Source organism: Capronia coronata, assembly GCF_000585585.1.
Source record: "Capronia coronata CBS 617.96 chromosome Unknown acBCG-supercont1.11, whole genome shotgun sequence".
Lineage (NCBI taxonomy): Eukaryota > Fungi > Ascomycota > Eurotiomycetes > Chaetothyriales > Herpotrichiellaceae > Capronia > Capronia coronata.
Window position 1 is genome coordinate 1,024,083 of NW_006912903.1, and position 20,190 is coordinate 1,044,272.

The following is a 20,190-nucleotide window of genomic DNA, read 5'->3' on the forward strand; positions in this document are numbered from 1 at the left end:
GGCCGTCTGTATCGTGCAGGCGAATCGATGAGCGACTCTTTGTGGACTATCGATGACGATATCGGCTGGTGTACCAACAAGACAAATGGTCCGGCAGGGATTCCACAGTGGTGATGATAGCTTGGCTGCTGAGATATCTGGAGGTACAAAATCCCCATCCCCATCCCCATCCCCATTTGCAGCTGTATGGACGTTGGTTGCTGTTGATGGTTCCGCCTTGTAATCACGGCTGACCAGCATCGTCTCTTCCTTCTCAGATCGAGTTGTGCATGAAACTGACTCAAGCCCATTACCTCCTTTGCCAGTGTCTGCCTGGGAGAATCCCACCGTCCATTGTTCGCGGATAGGAGAAGATCCCGCTGAGCAAGCAAGAGGTATTTCCCTCCAGCCATACGACCGCGAGCCGGATCGTGCTCTCGGCCTGGGTCGTCTCGGAGGGCTAACATGGCGACTTCTCTTACTTCCTGCTTTTCGTCCAGGAATTGCCTTTGAGGCATTGGACTTGAGAGCCGTCGTCTTCTTGCGTCTCGCTCGTACACGACGTCGAGGGAACCTGACAAGAGAACTGTCTGAGGAACTGTCGTCATAGAAGGTCCAAGGCTCATAGGATTTGGAGATGACAGCATATGAAATGAGCTCCATGTGGCGGCCCAGGTGCCGACAGAACTCACTGGGCGAATCTGTAGTCTTTGCTGGCAAAATGGGCACAAACCTGGAACCACAACTCCAGGCTGGTCAGTGTTGGGTGGCATCAAAAGTCGGTGCCGAGCCCAACGGAGCTGTTTCTGAACCGGACAGTTTGGCATTCGGATGATCCAGCCATGGCTCTCACAAAGATGGTCTAACAGTTTTCGCCGCTGCGAGAAACTAGTGACCTTGTCGGCACAGCCGTCGACAATACAACAGTAAGGCTGTAAGTCTTCGAGAACAGGTTTCCTAGAACTCATCAGTATACCTTCCGCCAATTTAAAGCACGACAAAAGGGGCCATACTTGCCTCCACTCGCGCTTGCGCTTCATTGCGACCTGTTTGCCACAGATGTAGCAGAGAAAAGGCTTTTTGATACTCATATGAATAGGTGGCGGTGGGAGCTGGAAGTCAAAGTCATCTCCATCCTCAGATCCTGAAAAGGAAAACAAGTCATTGGCGTCCAATGATCGCTTTCTCGCATCAAAGTGATCGCTTCCGTGCGCGAACTGTTCCTGCTTGAATATAAGGAAGCTGGCCGGCTGTGGCGCCGAGGTGAACCAGTCCAATAGTTGGAGCCCTCGCCAGAGTCGTGACCATAGCCGTCTACATCTGCCTCACGTTCGAAACTATCGCTTCGCATTGCGTCTGCAGTGTATGGAAAGAAAGCTTTCTCCCAGTTTCTTCTCTCCAGCAGAGATTTCTGTCGTATCAAGTCAGACACTTGAATCGTCTGATTTTGCATACAGTCAACTTCCAAAGCACTCCGCGCCACCGACTTGGAAGGCCAGCGGGGCCCTTCGTCTGTCGCAGCAACACGGGTTTCCTCTTCTTCGACATGTTTCTTGGTAACTGCGGCGCAGATGGTGTTGGCATGTGCTTTCGAGATGTGCTCTTGCAAAGCACGACGGTCCTGGGCCTTTGCTGGACATATCGGACAGGTATCGGCCATGGTAGAGTGCTCGAAATGCCCATGGTAGTAATACAACCTCTTATCATGAAGGGACGAAGGACATTCTGGGCAGTCTATCTGAGCTAGCTCGGCCAGCTCGGCCGCCAGTCGATGCACTGGTACTCGTATTTCGGAAAGATCGTAGCCAGGATGGGCTGCTGACTCCAAAATATCGAAGTCATCCCAAGTAGAAGCGTTACTGTCGTCAGCCCCGTTGTCACCCTCGCGCCAATATTCCTCGAAGTCTCCCATGCTAGGAAACTTGACTTTCGCAAGTTTGTTGGCTCTGTCCCAGCTTGCATTCGCCAGGCGCCTCGCAAGGTACTTGGGAACATCTGGGTATCGGTCTGTGATGTTCCGGTAGTAGATCCGGGCTCCAAACGGCATCCCCTCGCTAGCTGGCTCAGGACCTTGCGACGGACATGGAGCATTGCTGATAAGAACATTGCGTATGACCTCGACATCCTTGGCCTCCTTCTCCGAAGCTTGTTGCTCTGCTTGGTCTTTCTCTCTTTGCTTTGCAAGGACAGTGGTGGGCAGTTCTGGAGCTGTGATCTCCTGCAGCCATTTCACGATCGGGGGAGCTTCCGCGGTCTCATCATCTGGGGCATGACTATCGGCCTGTTCCAACTGTTCTGGGGGTGTGTCGATGGGTTGACTGCTGGAGGACTGATCCCTGTCTTCAACCTCAACAATCTGCTTGTGCGCGCCACGATCCAGATTCTCCGGGAAGACCTGTGTAGCAGCTCGAGCATGGCCGTTAAATGCTGGCATCACTTTGTCCTTCCTAGGCGATGACACCGTTGTTTTCCTGGCTAAAGCTGAATACTCAACGCTCAGGCCTGGCTGGATGGAATCGATGGCATCAAGGCCCAACAGTTCCTCCTCCAGAGTTTTGGGTAGGGCGCGATCGCCGAAGAGTGCGATGTCTTCCATCATCTGGCTCTCTTGCACCTGAGTGGCGTCGGAGATATTCTCGGCCTGATCCGACACGTCGAGAAGTGTCTGCGGCAGATACTTTAAGCCACATTTCGGGCTGGTATAATGGTCATTACAGACGAGAAAGGCTGATGTCCATACTCACCAGCAACCCAGCATCGTCCCCGAAGAGTTTATGCTCGGCTTTCCGTCACAAGTAGATCACGGGCAGGAAGTAACATGCCAGGACATGGACTCCATAATGATGAGCATGAGGATCTCTGCACCTGGTGCAATGCAATGGCTCCAATTATCCTTGTTGATCATCTTTGTAGGTCGTTTTGCATGTACGATCTGATACTTCCCTTCCCGCACCTTGTCCTCGCCAGGAGTGTGCTGAAACTGTGAACGAAGGAGCCCTTCAAACGGCTGTTTCTGGTCAGTCGAATGGCACCTCATGGGGAGAGATATATCTCTTACCTCCCAATGTTTGAACCATTCATAAGGCAATCCTCGGACTACGCCCAAAGCATCCTCAAACTTGACAATCGACTGGAGATGTTGTGTCGGGTTTGTCGCAATGTTTTGTTGAATATCCAGCAGCGTCATATACATTTGCATGTTGTATCGTAAAACAGCCCTCAGGTACCCGCGAAGCTCGATGGGAAAAGTGAGCAAAAGGTTCTTTATCTGTGACCCCATATCTCGGAGCGACATGATACTTGTCTGTGCCACGTTCATGTTGGTTGAGACCTCTATCAGGACTATCGAGACAGTGGAGAGGGAGGATCTGGTCGACTGAACGTCTCGAGTGAGGCTATCCAGCTTCATCCCGGACTCTGAAGATGATTCGCTGAGATTTTCGAGATTTGATGAGATTTGATGCATGGTCGCAGTCCCGACCTCCTGCAGTCTCCTATTTTCCATCCTGGTTGAATTGATACTTGCCGACAAGTCGGCCAGCTCTGATCTTTGCTGGTCCATCTTTGTTAGAACCTCTGTATGTCGAGTACCCCTACTTGAGGATAACAGAGACAAGTTTTCCCTAGGAAGTGAGCAGAGCGACTTGCTTGGAGAAGGTTGGTTTACTCACGAAGCGTGGGTTGCCAACAACAGATTGATACTCAAGACTTTCGCAGACGCCATCCCCCTCAATTTGTACACATCCTGAGTGATGAAAACCGCCCATTTGGCCTTCCTCCCTCCTGCCTTGAGTGATCCAGCGGCCCGCGGTCCCAGTTGAGCCTCATATCTCTGGAGTTTGGTCAGGAACTCCTGCAATGGAAGCCTACACGCCAGAGCCATCCCGCGGATGGCATTGACCTGGTTGACATTGCTCTCGGTCGGCTCAAGCGCCTGTAGCCGCGCCAATGCAAGTTGAAGACCCTCGAGTTCGATTAAGGCATGTTGATAGTCATCTGAAGCACCGCCGGCGGTCTGAGGGCCTTTCCCACTTTGGCACAAAGCTCTGGAATATGTAAGTCTGAGACGAGACGGCAGAAGCCTCGATGATGTGCTTACCAATGGCACTTATGAAGTCGCCTACGCTGAAACGAAACCGAAAGCTGGAACCATCATGTCTAGGCAGAATCCAGAGCAAAAAGTGGCCTGCTAGATGGTTGATGGCCTGGTGGATGAACCCTCTCTAAGTAATAGAAACTTGTCATGGCCAACGACCAAAGGTCTCTGTCGAGCAAGGCTGAGTTGGTAGGTGGCGGTTGCTTGGCTCGGCAGCCTGCTGGTTCGTGAGGCTGAGCATCACTGCGGACAGACCTGAGGGAGCAATCAGAGCATTGTGTTCAATTTTCTCTTTGTATGAACGCCTGCAGTATATCCGCTGGGATGAGCGCCGACTTAACATCACCCACTGCAGGGAAAGAGACAGGAAGGGGTGTCGTAGAAGAAGGAGCTGATGGACTGCTATTATAGTAGTAGTAGTAGGAAAGAGACACCACCATCATCCGCTTGGCATACCCCGTGACCCCAGATCTAAGGCTGAGGCTGAGGCTGAGGCTGAAACACATGGCGACAAGGCTGAGAGGATGGAGTGGGAAGACATCTAGATATCTGGGCAAATGCCACCCGAATACTAGTAGTATGCGAGCTATGCATTTCATGGATAGCATCAAGTAGGAGCACTCTGGGACAGGATTCTAAACCATGCTCTTGTGGATGAAAGCGAGTCTTCACGGGAGGCTTCAGGTTGAGTTCCTCACGGTCCTCTATACTGCTAAGAATGCTTTCTCAGATGGTCACCGTGGGCAAGCGATCGAGCCGTAACGAGCCCCATCCATCACTCCGGCTGCAGATAAAAGTCGTCAACACCACCACTCCCGGCCCCGCCTGCAGGGTAGAAGATTTTCTTCAGCACCATCAGACACAAGGCGAGAAACACCCCCGCAATGGCGCGGTCGATCGTGACGGTCTGGTCACGCTGGAGCGTCAACGGGTGGGCGGTTCTTGCGATTGCTGCGTTGGCCGCCGCTGTTGGTGGAGCGTGGACGCTAGACATCAGGGAGTGCCGTGGTCGTGAGGAGTCTGTGGAAGGTGGTGGCAGAGCCAGGTCGGACGGCGTCAGGACGGCTTCGGCGGATTCTTGCACTGCTTCGGCCGACGGAGTTGGGATCAAGGGCAGAGAAGCCTGCGACCGCGGCCGCAGGCTGGAGGACAGGCTCTGGGGTTTTAAGGATCCGTCCGAACGAAGGGTGTCTGCGTCTGCATCTGACGGTAAGGAGTGATTTGGTGATGTCGCTGATGGTGGAGACGGTGTAGACGACGGGTGCTGGACTTGTGGACTTGTTTCCTTATTTGCTTGCCTCTGTGCACCACCCTCTGGCCTGGGTGCGCTAGGATCTCGAGCCTCCAACGCCATCCCCTCGGGGAGCGACTCGAGCCCGAGATCCTCCTCATCGACGCTGACGCCAGCATTGCGACAGATGTCCCACCACTCACGCATGATCGTCTCGTTGGACTTCCGACACGCGTCGCACCTCCACGTCCGGCTGTCCTTGGCCAACCTCATCCGTACGTCCGCACTGGCTTCCAGCCCGCCGACCTGGCCGGCCGACCCCTTTTCAGCCATGAACGATCTCAGCGCCGTCAGTGCCGTCCGCACGCCCCATGCCGGCATCCACGTTTCCTCATGGAACCCTGATATGCTCAGACAGATCTCGCGATTGACCTCGAACCGACCGGACGGTGTCAGGAACCGGAAATTCGGCGGTTTCAGCGGATAGGTGGTGGGAAGTGTGATGCGTCCGTGGTAGAGTCCGCCTGCGTATGGCGAAGGGGCCGGAGGGCCGAGGAGCGTGAAGTGCCACTCGTGCAGGTCTGCGTCCGAGACAGGCGCCGCATAGAACGCTGGGTTGGGATTCGACGAGGGTGATGATAGTTCCGCCGTCTCTTTGAGGAGCCTCCGCATTGTAGGCGACGGTGCCATGGTAGGTATCAACTAACTGATGGTCGTGCGTGCACAGCGGGATCGGGGTTCGGCTAGGATGAGGTCATCGAGAGAGGAACAGCCTCGTGAACAGCGCTCGGGGGGGGAGAGATACGGGGGAAATATCTATGATACTGAACAGATATGTGAGGTGAAATCCATACGACTTTCTGCCGCAAGCCGGTTGCCGAAGAGCTGATGAAGGGAAGCGAGGTATATCTGTCTCTACTACCAACAAGGCTGGCCTCATCAGCCGGTCCAGTGCACTGCCAGGCGGTGATAGCCATGACCCTTTTCGGCCGGGCTGCTTGCCGCCTTAAGCCGCAAACTCCCTCCCCCTTTGTCAAGTCTATGGCAATGTCTCGACCGCGACTGAACACTTAGAGCCTTGACTACGTTAACATGGATGAGAATCATGAGAAAAAGCAATTGGAGCAGTTGCAGTGTTGCTATCATTAAGCTGAAGTCGCCCTAAACATAGTATGCAGTCCTGGTGCCGTTGCCAAACGCAGCCAATTCTTTCCATTCCCAGCGCCACCGTCCTTCACTATTATACAGAAAATAATCCAAAACCAAAACCAGCAAAGCGGCCGTGTCAGTCAGAAAAATTTGAAAAGAAAAGAGGTCGAAGGTTCATGAGGCACGTCCCCCGCTGGCCGAATCTGAAACCTCGGCCAGTTCTTGTCCGGGCAGCAAGTCGTCAGAGGGAATTGGTGATGGAAGACAAGAGTCTTGTATCTCTAAGCGCACAAGGTATCATGTGAGAAGATTAGATAGTAAGTGGTCGTGAGGGTGGGTGGATTCGAGGTAGTTGTAGAGCGAGATAAATGATCACCCAGTGATCATACCGCGTTGCAGGAATGATGGCCTCTTCATCGAGGGGCAATGTCCGGTTGCAAGAGGCGGGTATCTTGTGTCGGAGACAAGACTGCGGAAAAGAGAGCCACAAAAGGAAAAACAGTCAAGTTGATTATGCCCGTTTTGAACGCCGACTGCCACTGCAGAAAATGACACCCCAAGATCGCCATGCAGGATGTAGAGGAGAGTTGTGTCGTAAATCGCAAGAAAAGTTCAATATGCTGTTTCCATGCCCATCATGGTTTGATCCGTGACCTGCGGCATGCCTGTGACGGGATCCATGGGGAGTTCATCAATATATCCAACCAGAGCTTGGGCATGTAGCTTGAACGATTCACCCATGGTCTTGGAGATACTGGAAAATGTTAGCACATTTCATGGTCAGCATCGTTCAAGTTGCCACTTACCCCCAAACCACGACGCCGTCCAGCATAGTGCCCCAAACCCGCGCGACTGTAGAGCTCAAACGAGAGCCGTTTGAATCAACAGCATCGTCGTCGAACAACCCACGCACTTTCATGTACATGGCGAGCTCCTCTTCGGTCGCTTCTTGGTCGTCATGCTCTATACGATATAGCCACAGACTGAGAATCGTAATGAGTTCCAGACCGCAGAGAGGGAATTCAATGCTCCAGTTGGTCGCAGAAGTCTTCGTCACCCAGTTGATGCCCTGCATAGCAACGATCTCCATACACTCGTAGCATTGTTCGACCACTTTGATCATCTCCTTGGTCCGCTTGACATTGTCTCGGGAGAGTGTCATTGCGCCGGCAATTTCGAAAGAGTTGTGGTACCGCAAGGCTTCCTGGACATTCTTAAGGTCCACTTCAAGGAAAGCCCGCGTGTTTCGGTAGACCGCCATCGAGTTGAAGATGAGTGGATGGCTTTTGTGGGGTGTGGACAGTGGAACGACAATGGTCTCGGGTTCACACAGATCAAGAGATCGCTCCCAGGTTTCCAAGGCGATTCTAATCTTCCATTCCAAAACAACGTCCTGCAATGACTCGAAGCTCCTTCTCAGATTCCAGACCTCTAAGAACAGGGCATTGATCATCACCCTAGTTGCGAAAGCACTGTAGCGGGCTGGATCACCTTGGAAAAGGCTATCGTGCGCCTCGCGTACAGTTATTGTTGGCGAAGCTGCAAAGATGTCTTGCCACGATTCTTCATCCGAGGGTTCGATGTTCCACAGCGTTTCTGATGATGGGAGAGGCAACGAATCAAATTCGTTAAAGCTGATGGCTGGGGTGTGGTTGTAGGTAAGAGTCAGCATGCCAAAGAATATGTAGACCGCATAGTAGGTCCTCCGGCATCCTTCTTCGGCAACCCACTCTTCGTGAGTCGGGTGCGTACCCGAACGTGCATCGATTCGAAGCTTGAGCTCATATTTGTTGCCAGCAACCATCTATTTCGGTCAGCAGGAGACTCTTAACAGTCGTGCGATTGACTTACATTAGCAAGCAAGCTCTTAATAGAGCATGCCCATTCCAATCCTTGAGAACCGCCGCTCCAGCTCTCAAAGACCATGTTCAGAAGGGTGCTCTGCATCGTCCAAAGTGGGCATTTGCGGGAGTCAAAATTGTCTTTGTTTTGCAGGAATTGGTTCACGAGTTTTTTGGAGCCGTGATGAAGAAGATATGCTTGTTCTTGCTCGAAGTTATAGAGTGCTCCAATCGACAAAATGGCCAGGAGCAGAGCCGGCTCGGAGCTCTCAGGGCGGAATGTGACGGGATGGAGGAAGGGCATGTGATGGTGGAACAAGTTGAAGTACGTGGTGAGGTAGAGATTGATGGAGGGCAACGGTGGTAGAATGATATCCCCGCCTAGTTGGTTAGCAATGATCGCTCTTTCGTCCTCATTGTTGAACTGTGGAGCTTTGGGCAGGGAAAGGGGTTGGGCGGGACCTGGCGACTTGCGGTAATTCACCGGAGACACAGGGCCAGTCATGGAGGGAAATGGGGACAGCGCATTTGGTGTCGGGGTTCCAGAAACCGGGAAAGTGTCCGCCAACGAGGGGAATGCCGGAGGAAGAGAGCTGCCGAGCGAGTTTTGACGTTCCATGATGGGCGGGAGGTGCGTTTGATGAGGCTGTATGGATCCCATGTGGACGTACGGTGGCTGAGACAGGTTGTCTTGCGAAGACAGGCTCGACATGGAATGTGCTTTCGATTGCGACGGTCCTTGTGGCATGAACGTGTCCCAGGGCATATGTGGTAGGCTGTGGGGACCACTGAGATAGTCGGAAGATTCGAGGAGAGAGCTGCGGTCCGGAGAGTAGCTGGGGGTGAATCCTTCGCCGTTCTGGAGATGGCCGTTCACTGCTGCTGCCGCCTTGTGTTGGAAGTCTGTCATCAACATGGCGGCAGTTTCAAGGTCGAGCATACCATCGCTGCTTGCCTCTATTTGCTCCAACGTGCCAGCATCGATGTTGATCGAGGGCTTTGACGGAGCCGCCGTTGAGGGCGACGTCTTCGTCCCTGTACCTGTCCCCGATTTCTTTCTGCTTTCAGACTGCAAAGGCACACCGCCATCCTTCGCGTGGACAGTTCGGTCGTGACGCAAGAGCAGATCTCGACGGACAAAGGTGCTTCGGCATTTCTGACACTTGAAGGGGCGCTCCTTGGTGTCTATCAAGGGATGAAAGGTTAGCTGAGATGTATTGAAGGATGATTCCCCCCTTATGATGATGGATGGTGATGGCGGGGTCTTTCTCATTGCCCCACGTCGCAAAGACAAAAAAAAGTTGCTCTACTTACGCGATCGCTCATGTCGACTCCGATGTTCGCTTCGACTGAAGGCTCGGTTGCAGTACTGGCACTTGTACTTCTTCTCGGGTGCCGACGCAGGCTTCTTGGGCGCTGCCGTTGTCGCGGTCGTGTTGACAGCGTCTGAGCCGGTGGCGGCATCGGGCTGGGCCATGGCTGGCAAATGAAGGCTAAGAGTCCTCCGACCACGCGCAAGCCTTTTGCTCAAGAGTGAGATGGTTGAAGGAGGTGAGATAAGCCGTGTTCATGCCGTGTAGAAGTAGCGCCAGACGAGTTCGATCGTAGAAAAGGGCAAGTTGAGGTTCAAGTTGGTGGCAGTTTTGCAGCTTGGGGCTTTTCGCTGCAGTGGCTCGCTGGGGTTCGTTCCTAAGGGAGTCGGATTCGATTGGCAAAAGAGCGCAGGCTAGATCACGTGTGCTTTTCCACGGCTGCAGCAGGCGGAAACCGGGTACGAACACTGGCCTAGGCGGCCATCGTCTTTCTCGATAACAATATGATATTACAGATGGATGCGACGACCATGTTCATACAGGGCGAGAAGAGGAGGCGTGCGTGCGATGAAAAGAAACAAAAGGAGGGGCGGGAGGGCAGACGAGAGTTGAGAGGCGCTCACATTCGAGGCATCCCTCCCTCCTTCGTCTGTCCTTCGGCTTCGCCTTCGCCTTGGTCTTTGTTGCTCGCCCTCCTCAAGCCCCTGAAAAATTACCGTCACAACGCCCAGCGCGAGAGACCCGCGACGTCGAATCCTTGGATGCCTAGCGTTCTCCGTCCCTCCCTTCGAGTGCCACCTCTTCCCTGTTCTTCACTTTCGAGAAAACCCCTCGACCCTCCTTCCGGCGGTGACCAGCAACCGGCCTGCTTCTGCCACTTCCGGGATCTTGTGTCAATCCCTGGCCAGCTTTAAGGATCTAATCATCGCTGCCACAAGCCCCTCTCGAAAACCACCATCTCTGGACTATGTGGTACTATTCCACCCATATATCATCTGAGTTCGAGCCAGTCGAACCATGGATGTTTTTGTGCCGTCTACATGTGTGTGTACAGAAAGTGCCGGGTATGCGGGTGGCTTCCATGACTACGAGATGTGGTAATGGTGATAGGTGCGAAAACGTGATGTGAAGACTGGCAGCAGAATGTGGAAATCGGAGAGCTCGGGATCTTGAAAATCGATTTGACAACCCGTCTCCCAGCCACCCGCCCACGGCCATCAGTCAATCCTAGGAGCGTCGGTCCGTACCCACGCTTGCCGTTGGCTAACCGGCGTGACGCCCAAAAATGCTGCCTTCGACTGTAAACGTGCGACAAGCCACGGGTCCGTTTCTTACTGGATAGGCCAAAACCAACTGATGCTCATTGAGTGCAGGACTGAAGCTCATAGCGGATGATCAAAAGAGACCATGATACCTGTTACAAAAGAAGGTCAAAGTCACTAACGCAAATCGTGGCGGGAGTCCTGGCCGGAAAAAGATCGTCAGCACTTTTGGATCTCGCCTTGGCCATGTTCCTGCAGCAGCCAGCTTCTTGACCTCCGGGGGGGCTCAACTTGATTGTGAGGCCTGCAGCTCGTACAGGACGCCATGATCGATGTTGGACACGTCTATCAGCACTAGAGACTTCCGCACAGTCTGGTGGGGAACACCACTCCACCACCTTAGTCCGCTGTCAAGCATATCCCTTAACCCTTTTCTACAGAGTATGTGATGAAGCAATGATGAAGGGCCGTTCCTCTCAGACCATGCCAGTGTACCAACGGTAGTATTGATATTTCGACCTAGGGAGACTCATTCTCGCATCCGCGCAATGGTGGTGTTACGCCATCATCCGAGCTATCATACTTCGCGAGCAAGAACTGGCTGGTGGACCTGGCCGTCTGGGGTCGGAGGGAGAAATTGTCGGTGTTGTCAAGAAGCGGCCCTGACGACAACCTTGGTCTTCTGGACTCGGACACGAATGGTCGAGCCAGTACAGATTCGAACACCGAGGCTGCGACCAGATGCCCAAATGATCCATGATGCGACGGCGGCAGTCAGAGACATCTTTAGATATCAAGAGAACCCGGCGCAATCTGGCACCTGCTCCGGGTTGAAGTGATGTTTATCGACAAATATGCGCAGCAAGCCGGAGCAATACGTGGTCTCGCAAGAGTGCGTGCCCTTATGAGCCTATTTAAGGCCTCTGGGTTATGCAGTCGGACCGTTCCAGTCAAGGCATGCCGCTCCCTTACTGTGGTCGGTTCCGCGCCGTCGGTCCAAGTTGCTAGCGAGCCCCCACCACCAGTCGATGCACGGCTCCCACCTAAAGGGCCCCCGAGCCAGGATGGAAAGGGGGCTAAGGGCCACAACGGACGCCGCGTCAATGACAGCCGCCGGGATCCCACAAGCCGGCAAGCCAGAGTGTCCCCGCCTGCAACCCACCTGCAAGTTGTTATGGAGTCTCACATCCATCCTGCCCAAGAACCTCATCCTGAAGTCTGAACAATCTCCGGCAATTGTCGCATCACACATTGATGTTCCAAACCTAGTCCTCGGCCACCATTGGTGCTATTCGAGAAGGTGACCGAATCTCGCTTCGTTATCTGCTGATAGATAGGTAGCTTTCGGCTGCTGCCCACGGAATGTCTCAACACTGCAGTGAACGAGGGGTCCGAGGGGTCTTCCTGATTGCTCCTGGATTCCCTGAAACTGAAAAAACAGAGGTGCATTCGTGAAGCAGGTAGCTAGGGTATGTGCCGACCCAGCAACCCTCACATCGACCGGCTGTTCTATTTGGACAAAATTGAGGGCATCCAGACACGCCCAAGGACAGGGAGCAAAGATGCAAACGATGAGAGAGACGGTCGGACATCTTCCACCCTATCCGATATTCGAGGCGAGTTCTTGACATATTTTGGACGATGGATTAGCTTGCGTCGATGGACATATGTCAGAACATGGGCATTCGTGAGAAGCTTCGCCGCTATTTATTATTGTTATGCGCCGCGTCCTGACATTCCCTGTCACCGTTGACCTAATTTCTGGTCCATCCGAAGATCTGAATACCTGGAGCATCGATCCGTCCAGCTGTCCAAGTGGCTCACATCTGGTAACCGAACCGCAGTCCTACTTCGGAAGCGTATATATCAATATGGTTGGCAAGTTTGTTGTCTTTCTCATTCTCCTGTGGCGAAATTCTTCAAGGTGACACGCACGGCTCAAGAAGGACCGACTCGGGTGACACGGGCGTGAAGAAGCAAGCCCCAATCCACCGTGGACATTGTTCATCACGGTCATAACCTATACCGCCAGAACCGCTCCTTTCCAGATCTTGACTCGAACTGTACAGCGCCTCTGCCTTTTGCGATCGGCTACATCCTCGGCGTGGCCTTTCATCCCCGCGTGCTAGGCAACAATGCACAGCATCCAAAAATCCCGAGGGCTCTGACAGATCTATATCTTGCAGAAAAGTAAGTGCTGATATCTCAAGGCAGCATGGAAATGAAGGTGAAAGAGGCCAGCCCACGCAAAGAGACATCCCGATCATCGGTATTCGGCAAGTCACTTTACAAAATAAGTGGCACTGCCAAATCTTGGTAGGGCGGCCTTCAAAACTTCAATAGGTTGTAGGTACACCTAAGGGTAAGGGGAACGCCTATTGAATAAATGTGAACCTCACAGGCTGCTTCCCTATTTTTGCGGTGCCACTTATTTTGTAAGGTGGCTTGATGGGTTGCGCATGTAATGCAAAGGGGGATATGTGCTGCTGTAGCCAGTTCTGACGTGGCAGATGTCAGATGGAGCAGGTCATGACAAACGCAGCTGACACGGAACATGACTCCACGCCACGGTAGACCTGGTCTCTATGCTCGAAGATGTCCTCTCTCAGCTGGAGTGCTCTGATCACTGCTACCATGTCTCGAAGGTGGAGAGTGATCTGGTAGAGAATTGACAAGGAGACGGCATTCGCTTTGGGCTTTGATGGTGAATCGTTGGCAGCTGGGAACTGACTTCGGCGCGGCCAGGAGCAGTAAGATGGAGCCGGTGTACTCAAGCCATGGGGAGATCTGAACCGTGTAGGAACCTGCTGTCTACCGACTCGTGTAGCGGTAGGAATTCAGCGGCATTCCTTCTCTTGCACGTGCACAATTCCATGTCGAGGGGCCTGGACAAATCACACCCTCTTCAGCCAGCAGATCTAGAACGATTCCTCAGGGTCGGGTCGGTCCAGTCCAGTTTGTGTCGAGTCTCAACAACGTCACAAATGCGTAGATTGACGACCTACCATGCGGTAAGAATTGAAGGCTTTCCCTGATCGTGGTGCACTGGCGAGTCTTCCAATACCGATGACCATGTCGTCCGTAGCGCGAATTGGCAATCTTCTGCGGTATTGACGGTGGTCTTGTCCTGAAATGTGTGCAAAGTCGGATCCATGTCTTCTGAATTAGTAGCTTACCGTGTCTAGGAGTCGACCCTACTTCAAGAATTCTAGATCAGACCGTGTTAGCTCTCGGGCCAAGCGCATCATCCAAAATTCCGAAAGGGTCCGTAAAGCACGCTGTTAGGAATCGATCAGGGCATAGAGATTTCTGTTTTCTCGCACATGTGTCTTTAGAACAGCCAACCGATATAAACTCTTCCGCGAGGACCCATCTCAGCACCCAATAGCATGGAATATCTTGTCATGAAGTGAAGGGCCGTCCTTGGTACGGTGCACAACCCTGCCTAATGGCAGCAGAGAGGCCCTCAGTGCCGTCCAGACAGAAATTGACCATACCTGAAGGTCTTACTGTTCTTTAGTGGACAATTGAGCTTCCATGCTTCCATGACTGTGTGCCTTCCAAGTGTCGATGCGGCAAGATTTTGATGCGGCTCTAGAAGGAGTTCCCGGCTTGCCGGCAGAAGACCGGCCTGACGTTCGAACGATAGCTCATCATGTCAGAAAGCATTGATAGTCTGGTCTGCCATCTGCGACCAGGAATGTTTCGTGCGGTCTGTTCTCGGCGCTGCCAGATGCTAATATCGTAGGGTACCGTCTATATCTCGCCTGGCTGCAGAGAGCTCCGTGGCTCACGCTCGGCTTTTCTTCGTTTCTGTGCGTTTGAGCCGCAGTGTCTGGAGCGACTGTCAAAAGCTGGCGTATGATATAGACCTGGCGAGATCTCCCCTCTTGCTTCGTTGGGTCTTAGGTTCATTATGAAGTTCCCTGCTGGGACTCCAGCCTACCTTATTCCAGAGATCTGGGCCATACCATAGGAGTCTATGCTTCCGGTTGTTTGTGGCTGACGAAGCATGAAACGAACTGTCTAGCCACACCACCATTGAGAAGATGTGTCTGGTTCGCTTCAAGTAAGCATTTGCCATGGGGGCATATCGAAACTTGACGGGAATGTCAGCAACGCGAGCCCCTCCTAGCTGTCCAGTCACGCTGGCGAACAGGGCTGAAGAGGAAGGCTTGGGGAATGGCAGTTTCAGCATTATCGAATAGTTATTCTTGCGTTGAGGACAAACACACGCTGCGAGCTCGGCATTCATCCGAGCATTAGGTAGGTAGCGGCTGAGAACGTCTAAATCTGTAGGAGACGAGGTGCCAGTATTGCGAGAGCATGGGAGGAAGACTGCGAGAGGATAACTATTGAAACCCAGCTGGGTGAAAGCGTGCAACAGTAGAGGGCGGAGAAGGGGCCAATATGATCGGGGTTCCGAGATGCAAGGTGCTCAGAAGAGGTGCGAATGGAGGATACTGGCTGATGAGGCGTGTTGTACTCTGTGGTCAGTCCAGTCAACGGTGGGAGGGATGGATGGATAGATGGACAGATGGACAGATGGATAGGTTGGTCGGGCGCAAGCAACAGAAGGCGAGTGCAGGAGAGAAACCGATGCCCTCATCCTAGTACGTAGTAGTACTACGGTAGGGGTCGCTCTCCACCACAGACACGACAAGACAAGACACCGACTCAACCCCCCCGGTCAGGCATCATCTCACTGGCCTCACCTCAAATCAATCCCTGATCTCCATGTTCGTCGTTATTTTGGCTGGATCCGTCCTTCCAGCGAAAGCCATCCCCATTCCCTTTTTGACCCTCTGTCGTCCTATTCGGACAGGAATACTGTTTGCTGTCTCTATACTGGTAGAACTGTTGCAGATAGCCGCCTACCGAGTCGACCACTCGAGTGTCCGTCCTCTCCCTCGACCGGGCGCCTATCAGTTCTCCACCCCTCTTCGTGCAACGGACTGACACCTGCCTGCCACTGCGGTCGACCAAAGACTTCGTGTGCTTCGCTCTCAATCGTCGAGCCTCTCGTAACCCTCTTTCCCATACCACGACACCCATCGGCGGCGTTACGTAGTCTGCCTCACTCCCTCGCCCGCATAGCACAGCCGTCGAACATGCAGATCCTGCCTGCCTCGCTGTGCTCTGACACGCGAGATACCGGCCTTGAAATCGATGCTCGTCGGTGAAACCTCGAGCAATGTCAGGTTTCCGCCGAGTAGCACAAGATTCGACCTCACAACAAGAACCGTCCACGAAGTCTGGATCGACGCTTGCCGCGGCTTTTCAATACACAGGCCCCGCCCGACCAGCACAATCCGCTCCACGGTCAGGAACTTCCATGAGTGGCCTCTCGCCACGTCGACGTGCTGCTCAGGCGGCTGCTATGAACGGCTATGTTGCGAGCCCGGACCTGCCACCACCTCCTCCGCCCATATATGTCCGGGCGCTGTACAATTATGAGGCGGATGATCATACCAGCCTGAGTTTTCGTCAGGGGGATATCATTCAGGTCTTGACACAATTGGAGAGCGGCTGGTGGGATGGTGTGATCAACGATGTTCGGGGCTGGTTCCCCAGCAATTACACTGCGCAGATAACTGATCCCAACGAGCTGAGGGAGACCGGCGCTGGAGGCCACTATGAGAGCGAGACTAGTACCGGGTCAGGAACCGAGGAAGATTATGATGAGGAAGAGGAGGACTCCGACGGGCATACGCAAGATGAAGACTCCGATTTACCGATTGAAGGAGGGAGCACACAGATGCAAGAAGAGGCGGCGTTTTGGGTCCCTCAGGCGACTCCGGATGGCAGGCTGTTTTATTTCAACACCTTGACGGGGGTCAGCACAATGGAACTGCCTTTAGAGACACCTACGAGTGCAGAAGAGACTGGCCCGCGTGAGCGCAGCCATTTCCACGTGCCGGAACAGACAAGACCGCCGCCGGAAATGATGGCTGGAGGGTACGGGCAGCATGAGGAGGATTATGATGGTTCCGCGTCTGAGGCGGACGGTGAACAATCTTTTGTCTCTTCACGCAAAAAGGGTTCCATGACCTCTGGTAGCATTTCCACCTCCACCTCTATGGATTCCATCGATGTAAGCGCCCTCAGACAGGCGGGCGGTCAAGTGCCGAATACTCTCACCGGTACCTTTGGTTCGACCGGTATTTCGATGACCCTGCCTCCCCTAGGAACCACAGCCACCTCTTTCACAGTACCTCCAAAACCGATGATCACGAAGTCTCCCATGGCGAGGTACTTCCTTGATGATACGACCGCGGCGCCAGTCACTTGGAATGCCTTGGTAGAGAATATGCGAACTGCGGTTGACGCCTATCGGCATGCCATTCGTACCCAAACTCGAGCAGATTACGTCCGGAGAGCAGAAGACATCTCGGATCATCTGAGAATGCTTCTGGCCGCAGGCTCAGGCACTACTGACAATCACTCTGGGGTTCCCTCCATCATATCCTCCAACAAAGCCCTCTACCCTCACTTCCGTGAGATGATGTCCAAATTCTCGAAGCTGGTCCTCTCTTCCCACATTGCTGCGGCCGACTGGCCGGGTACGGACGCTCTAACAAAATGTCTACAAGAGGCGGATGGGGTGATGAATGGCGTCTATGGGTACGTCGAGGTGGCGCGGCAACAGAGAGGTGAAGAGATACCACGGCTGTTTCCCGGGTTCATCTTGGGGAGCCACGTCGGAGGAAACTGGCGGGATCACAACATTGAGAATAGGACCAATCTGGAAGAGGTCTCGTTTATGGATTCGAACGAAGAGGTTCGATCCCGTCCATCTGTGCCACTTGACGCCAATCTGCTACACCGGCTTGAAGAGTTGAAGAAGCACCTGGTGGCGAGCATCCGCCGGCTAGAGGAGTCACTCGTGTTGACCGAGAAGATTGTGACTCCGGCACGGCAGTCCGCAATTGGCGACAAAATCTGTCAAGAGGCGAGTGTCGTGATCGAGCATTTCCGGCCATGGATCACACATCTCGAGTCAATCGATTTGTCGGCCTTGGGCAACGTGTTTCAGAAACCGTCGCTGGTGGATTTTGGGGCACAGAAGCAGAAGGCCTACGATGCGATCGGTGAATTGATCATTACCTGCCAGGCAGTGACAGCACCGCTCCCAGATGAGTGGGCGGAAATTCGAGGCGAGTCGTTGGACACGCGTATGAACAACGTCCGAGGCGCATGCAAGCAACTGGACACGCACGCCTCCAGCATTGGGTACGCTTTACAGGTCCTGCTTCCGGCGACGTCCCTCAACCCGAGCGGATCGACAAGCAAGCGAGATCACCGCATGACGGACGGAGGGGAGACCTACCAGAGTCATCATCTCAGAGGCGACTCTGTGCAGGCGGCTAATCTTCGCCCTGCTTTGGCGGATGTCGGTCAATCCAAGTCGTACACGTTGGGTCAAGATTCCACCGCGTCCGAGAAGCTCCGTCGGCCTCCGACCAAAGACAAGGCGCGACAGTTCTTCGGGCAGATCCCACCGAACTTGACTCACCTCAAAGCTGGTAGCATGGATTCTAGCGCCTCAGATGAAGTGCCGTGGTACCTCCGGCTTGACCATGCAGATGAAGTGACATACGACGAGAGAACCGAGCCGCATCAAGTCAAGAGCGGCACGCTCACCGGGCTGGTGGAACAGCTGACTCGTCATGATCGGCCTGATACGAACTTCACCACCACCTTCCTCCTCACATATCGGTCGTTCACCAGTGCATCGGAATTGTTCGAGCTCCTAGTGAAACGATTCAACCTACAGCCGCCGGCTGGCTTGACGCGGGACGAATTTTCCATTTGGGAGGAGCACAAACAAAAGCCGGTTCGTTTCAGAGTGCTGAATATTCTCAAGACGTGGCTGGAGTTGTACTGGATGGAGACGGATGATGATGCGAGCAAAGCCTTGCTTGAAAAGATCGCGGCTTTCGCAAAGAGCACGTACGCCAGCACCAAAATGGCCACCAAGGTGCTGGTAAACATAGTGGATCAGCGGATGAAAGGAGGAGAGACATCGTCCAAGAAGTTGGTTCTCACGCTCACCAATTCCGCACCTGCACCCATCCTGCCGAGGAACATGAAGAAGATGAAATTCCTTGACATCGACCCTACGGAGTTTGCTCGGCAATTGACCATCATCGAATCCCGGCTATATGGGAAGATCAAGCCAGTCGAATGCCTGGCGAAGACATGGGAGAAGAAGGGCAAGTCGGAGAAGAATGAGAACGCGCCGAACGTGCAGGCCCTGATCCTGCATTCCAACCAGTTGACCAACTGGGTTGCGGAGATGATCTTGCACCATTCCGAGGTCAAGAAGAGGGTGGTGGTGATCAAACACTTTGTGGCCATCGCTGAGGTGAGTTTTCCCAATCTATTCTCGTCGTGAGATTCTGACTGACCCGCCAGAAATGTCGAGTGTTGAACAATTTCTCTGCCGTGACGGCAATCGTGTCGGCCTTCGGCACCGCTCCGATACTGCGGCTCAACCGAACCTGGCAAGCGGTCAACCCGAAGACGAGGGCGATGCTTGAGTCGATGCGTCAACTCATCTCATCGACGAAAAATTTTGTGCAATACCGGGAAACGCTGCACGCTGCGACACCTCCCTGTATTCCCTTCTTGGGAGTCTATCTGACCGACTTGATTTTCATCGAGGATGGGATTGCGTCGCTGGTCAAGAACACGGAACTCATCAACTTCTCCAAACGGACCAAAACCGCCGAAGTGATTCGAGATATCCAGCAGTACCAAAACGTGCCTTACAGCCTCAATCCGGTGCCCGAGTTGCAGGAGTGGATTTCCGACAACATGAAAAGTGCCCGGAATGTCCAAGAGCTGTACAACGAGAGTTTGAAGATCGAGCCACGGGAGCGAGAAGAGGAGAAGATTGCCCGTCTGCTTTCGGAATCCGGGTTCCTATAAACTCACACCCACGACGCGCTTTTGTCTGGTATAGAAGTGCGTCGTCTGCTGCGCCTTGGGGAGAGGGGAAAGAGCCGAATAAGCAGGTATCGATGCATATGAGCCGGGCATGCTCCTCGTCTGTGGTACATGTGCGCCTGATGGGGTCAACGGGGCAGACTAGGGCTTGGGTGATGTTGCAGAGATTCACTTCTTTCGACGACTATGGTGTTTCCGTGCAAGACTACGAGTTAATGCATAGCCACGGCTCTTGGGTCATCAGCCGGGAGTTTCTGTATGCTGCGCTGTACCGAGATGGCCTCGAGCATCTTGCGATATCGGCACCCGGGTTCAAGTCAGGGGATGGACTGGAGGGTGTACGGGGAGAATAACGGATTGAGCATGT

At 53.5% G+C, this 20,190-nt stretch overlaps 4 protein-coding genes across 4 annotated transcripts; 1 reads left to right on the forward strand and 3 right to left on the reverse strand.

Moving 5' to 3' along the window:
- Positions 1-3,646: 3,646 nt before the first annotated feature.
- On the reverse strand, positions 3,647-4,132 carry A1O1_09146 (uncharacterized protein; the record flags this gene model as incomplete). Its single annotated transcript, XM_007730002.1, has 2 exons — positions 3,647-4,025; positions 4,104-4,132. The coding sequence occupies 2 exons, from the start codon at positions 4,130-4,132 to the stop codon at positions 3,647-3,649; spliced, it is 408 nt and encodes a 135-aa protein (XP_007728192.1).
- A 718-nt stretch (positions 4,133-4,850) lies between these two features.
- A1O1_09147 (ubiquitin-conjugating enzyme E2 J1) lies at positions 4,851-5,996 on the reverse strand (the record flags this gene model as incomplete). Its single annotated transcript, XM_007730003.1, has 1 exon — positions 4,851-5,996. One exon carries the CDS (start codon positions 5,994-5,996, stop codon positions 4,851-4,853), a length of 1,146 nt encoding a protein of 381 aa, XP_007728193.1.
- A 1,071-nt stretch (positions 5,997-7,067) lies between these two features.
- A1O1_09148 (uncharacterized protein) lies at positions 7,068-9,773 on the reverse strand (the record flags this gene model as incomplete). The annotated part of the gene is made up of 4 exons (XM_007730004.1): positions 7,068-7,209; positions 7,262-8,259; positions 8,307-9,481; positions 9,611-9,773. The coding sequence occupies 4 exons, from the start codon at positions 9,771-9,773 to the stop codon at positions 7,068-7,070; spliced, it is 2,478 nt and encodes an 825-aa protein (XP_007728194.1).
- A 6,478-nt stretch (positions 9,774-16,251) lies between these two features.
- On the forward strand, positions 16,252-19,805 carry A1O1_09149 (uncharacterized protein; the record flags this gene model as incomplete). Its single annotated transcript, XM_007730005.1, has 2 exons — positions 16,252-19,239; positions 19,290-19,805. 2 exons carry the CDS (start codon positions 16,252-16,254, stop codon positions 19,803-19,805), a joined length of 3,504 nt encoding a protein of 1,167 aa, XP_007728195.1.
- Between the last annotated feature and the right edge of the window lie 385 nt (positions 19,806-20,190).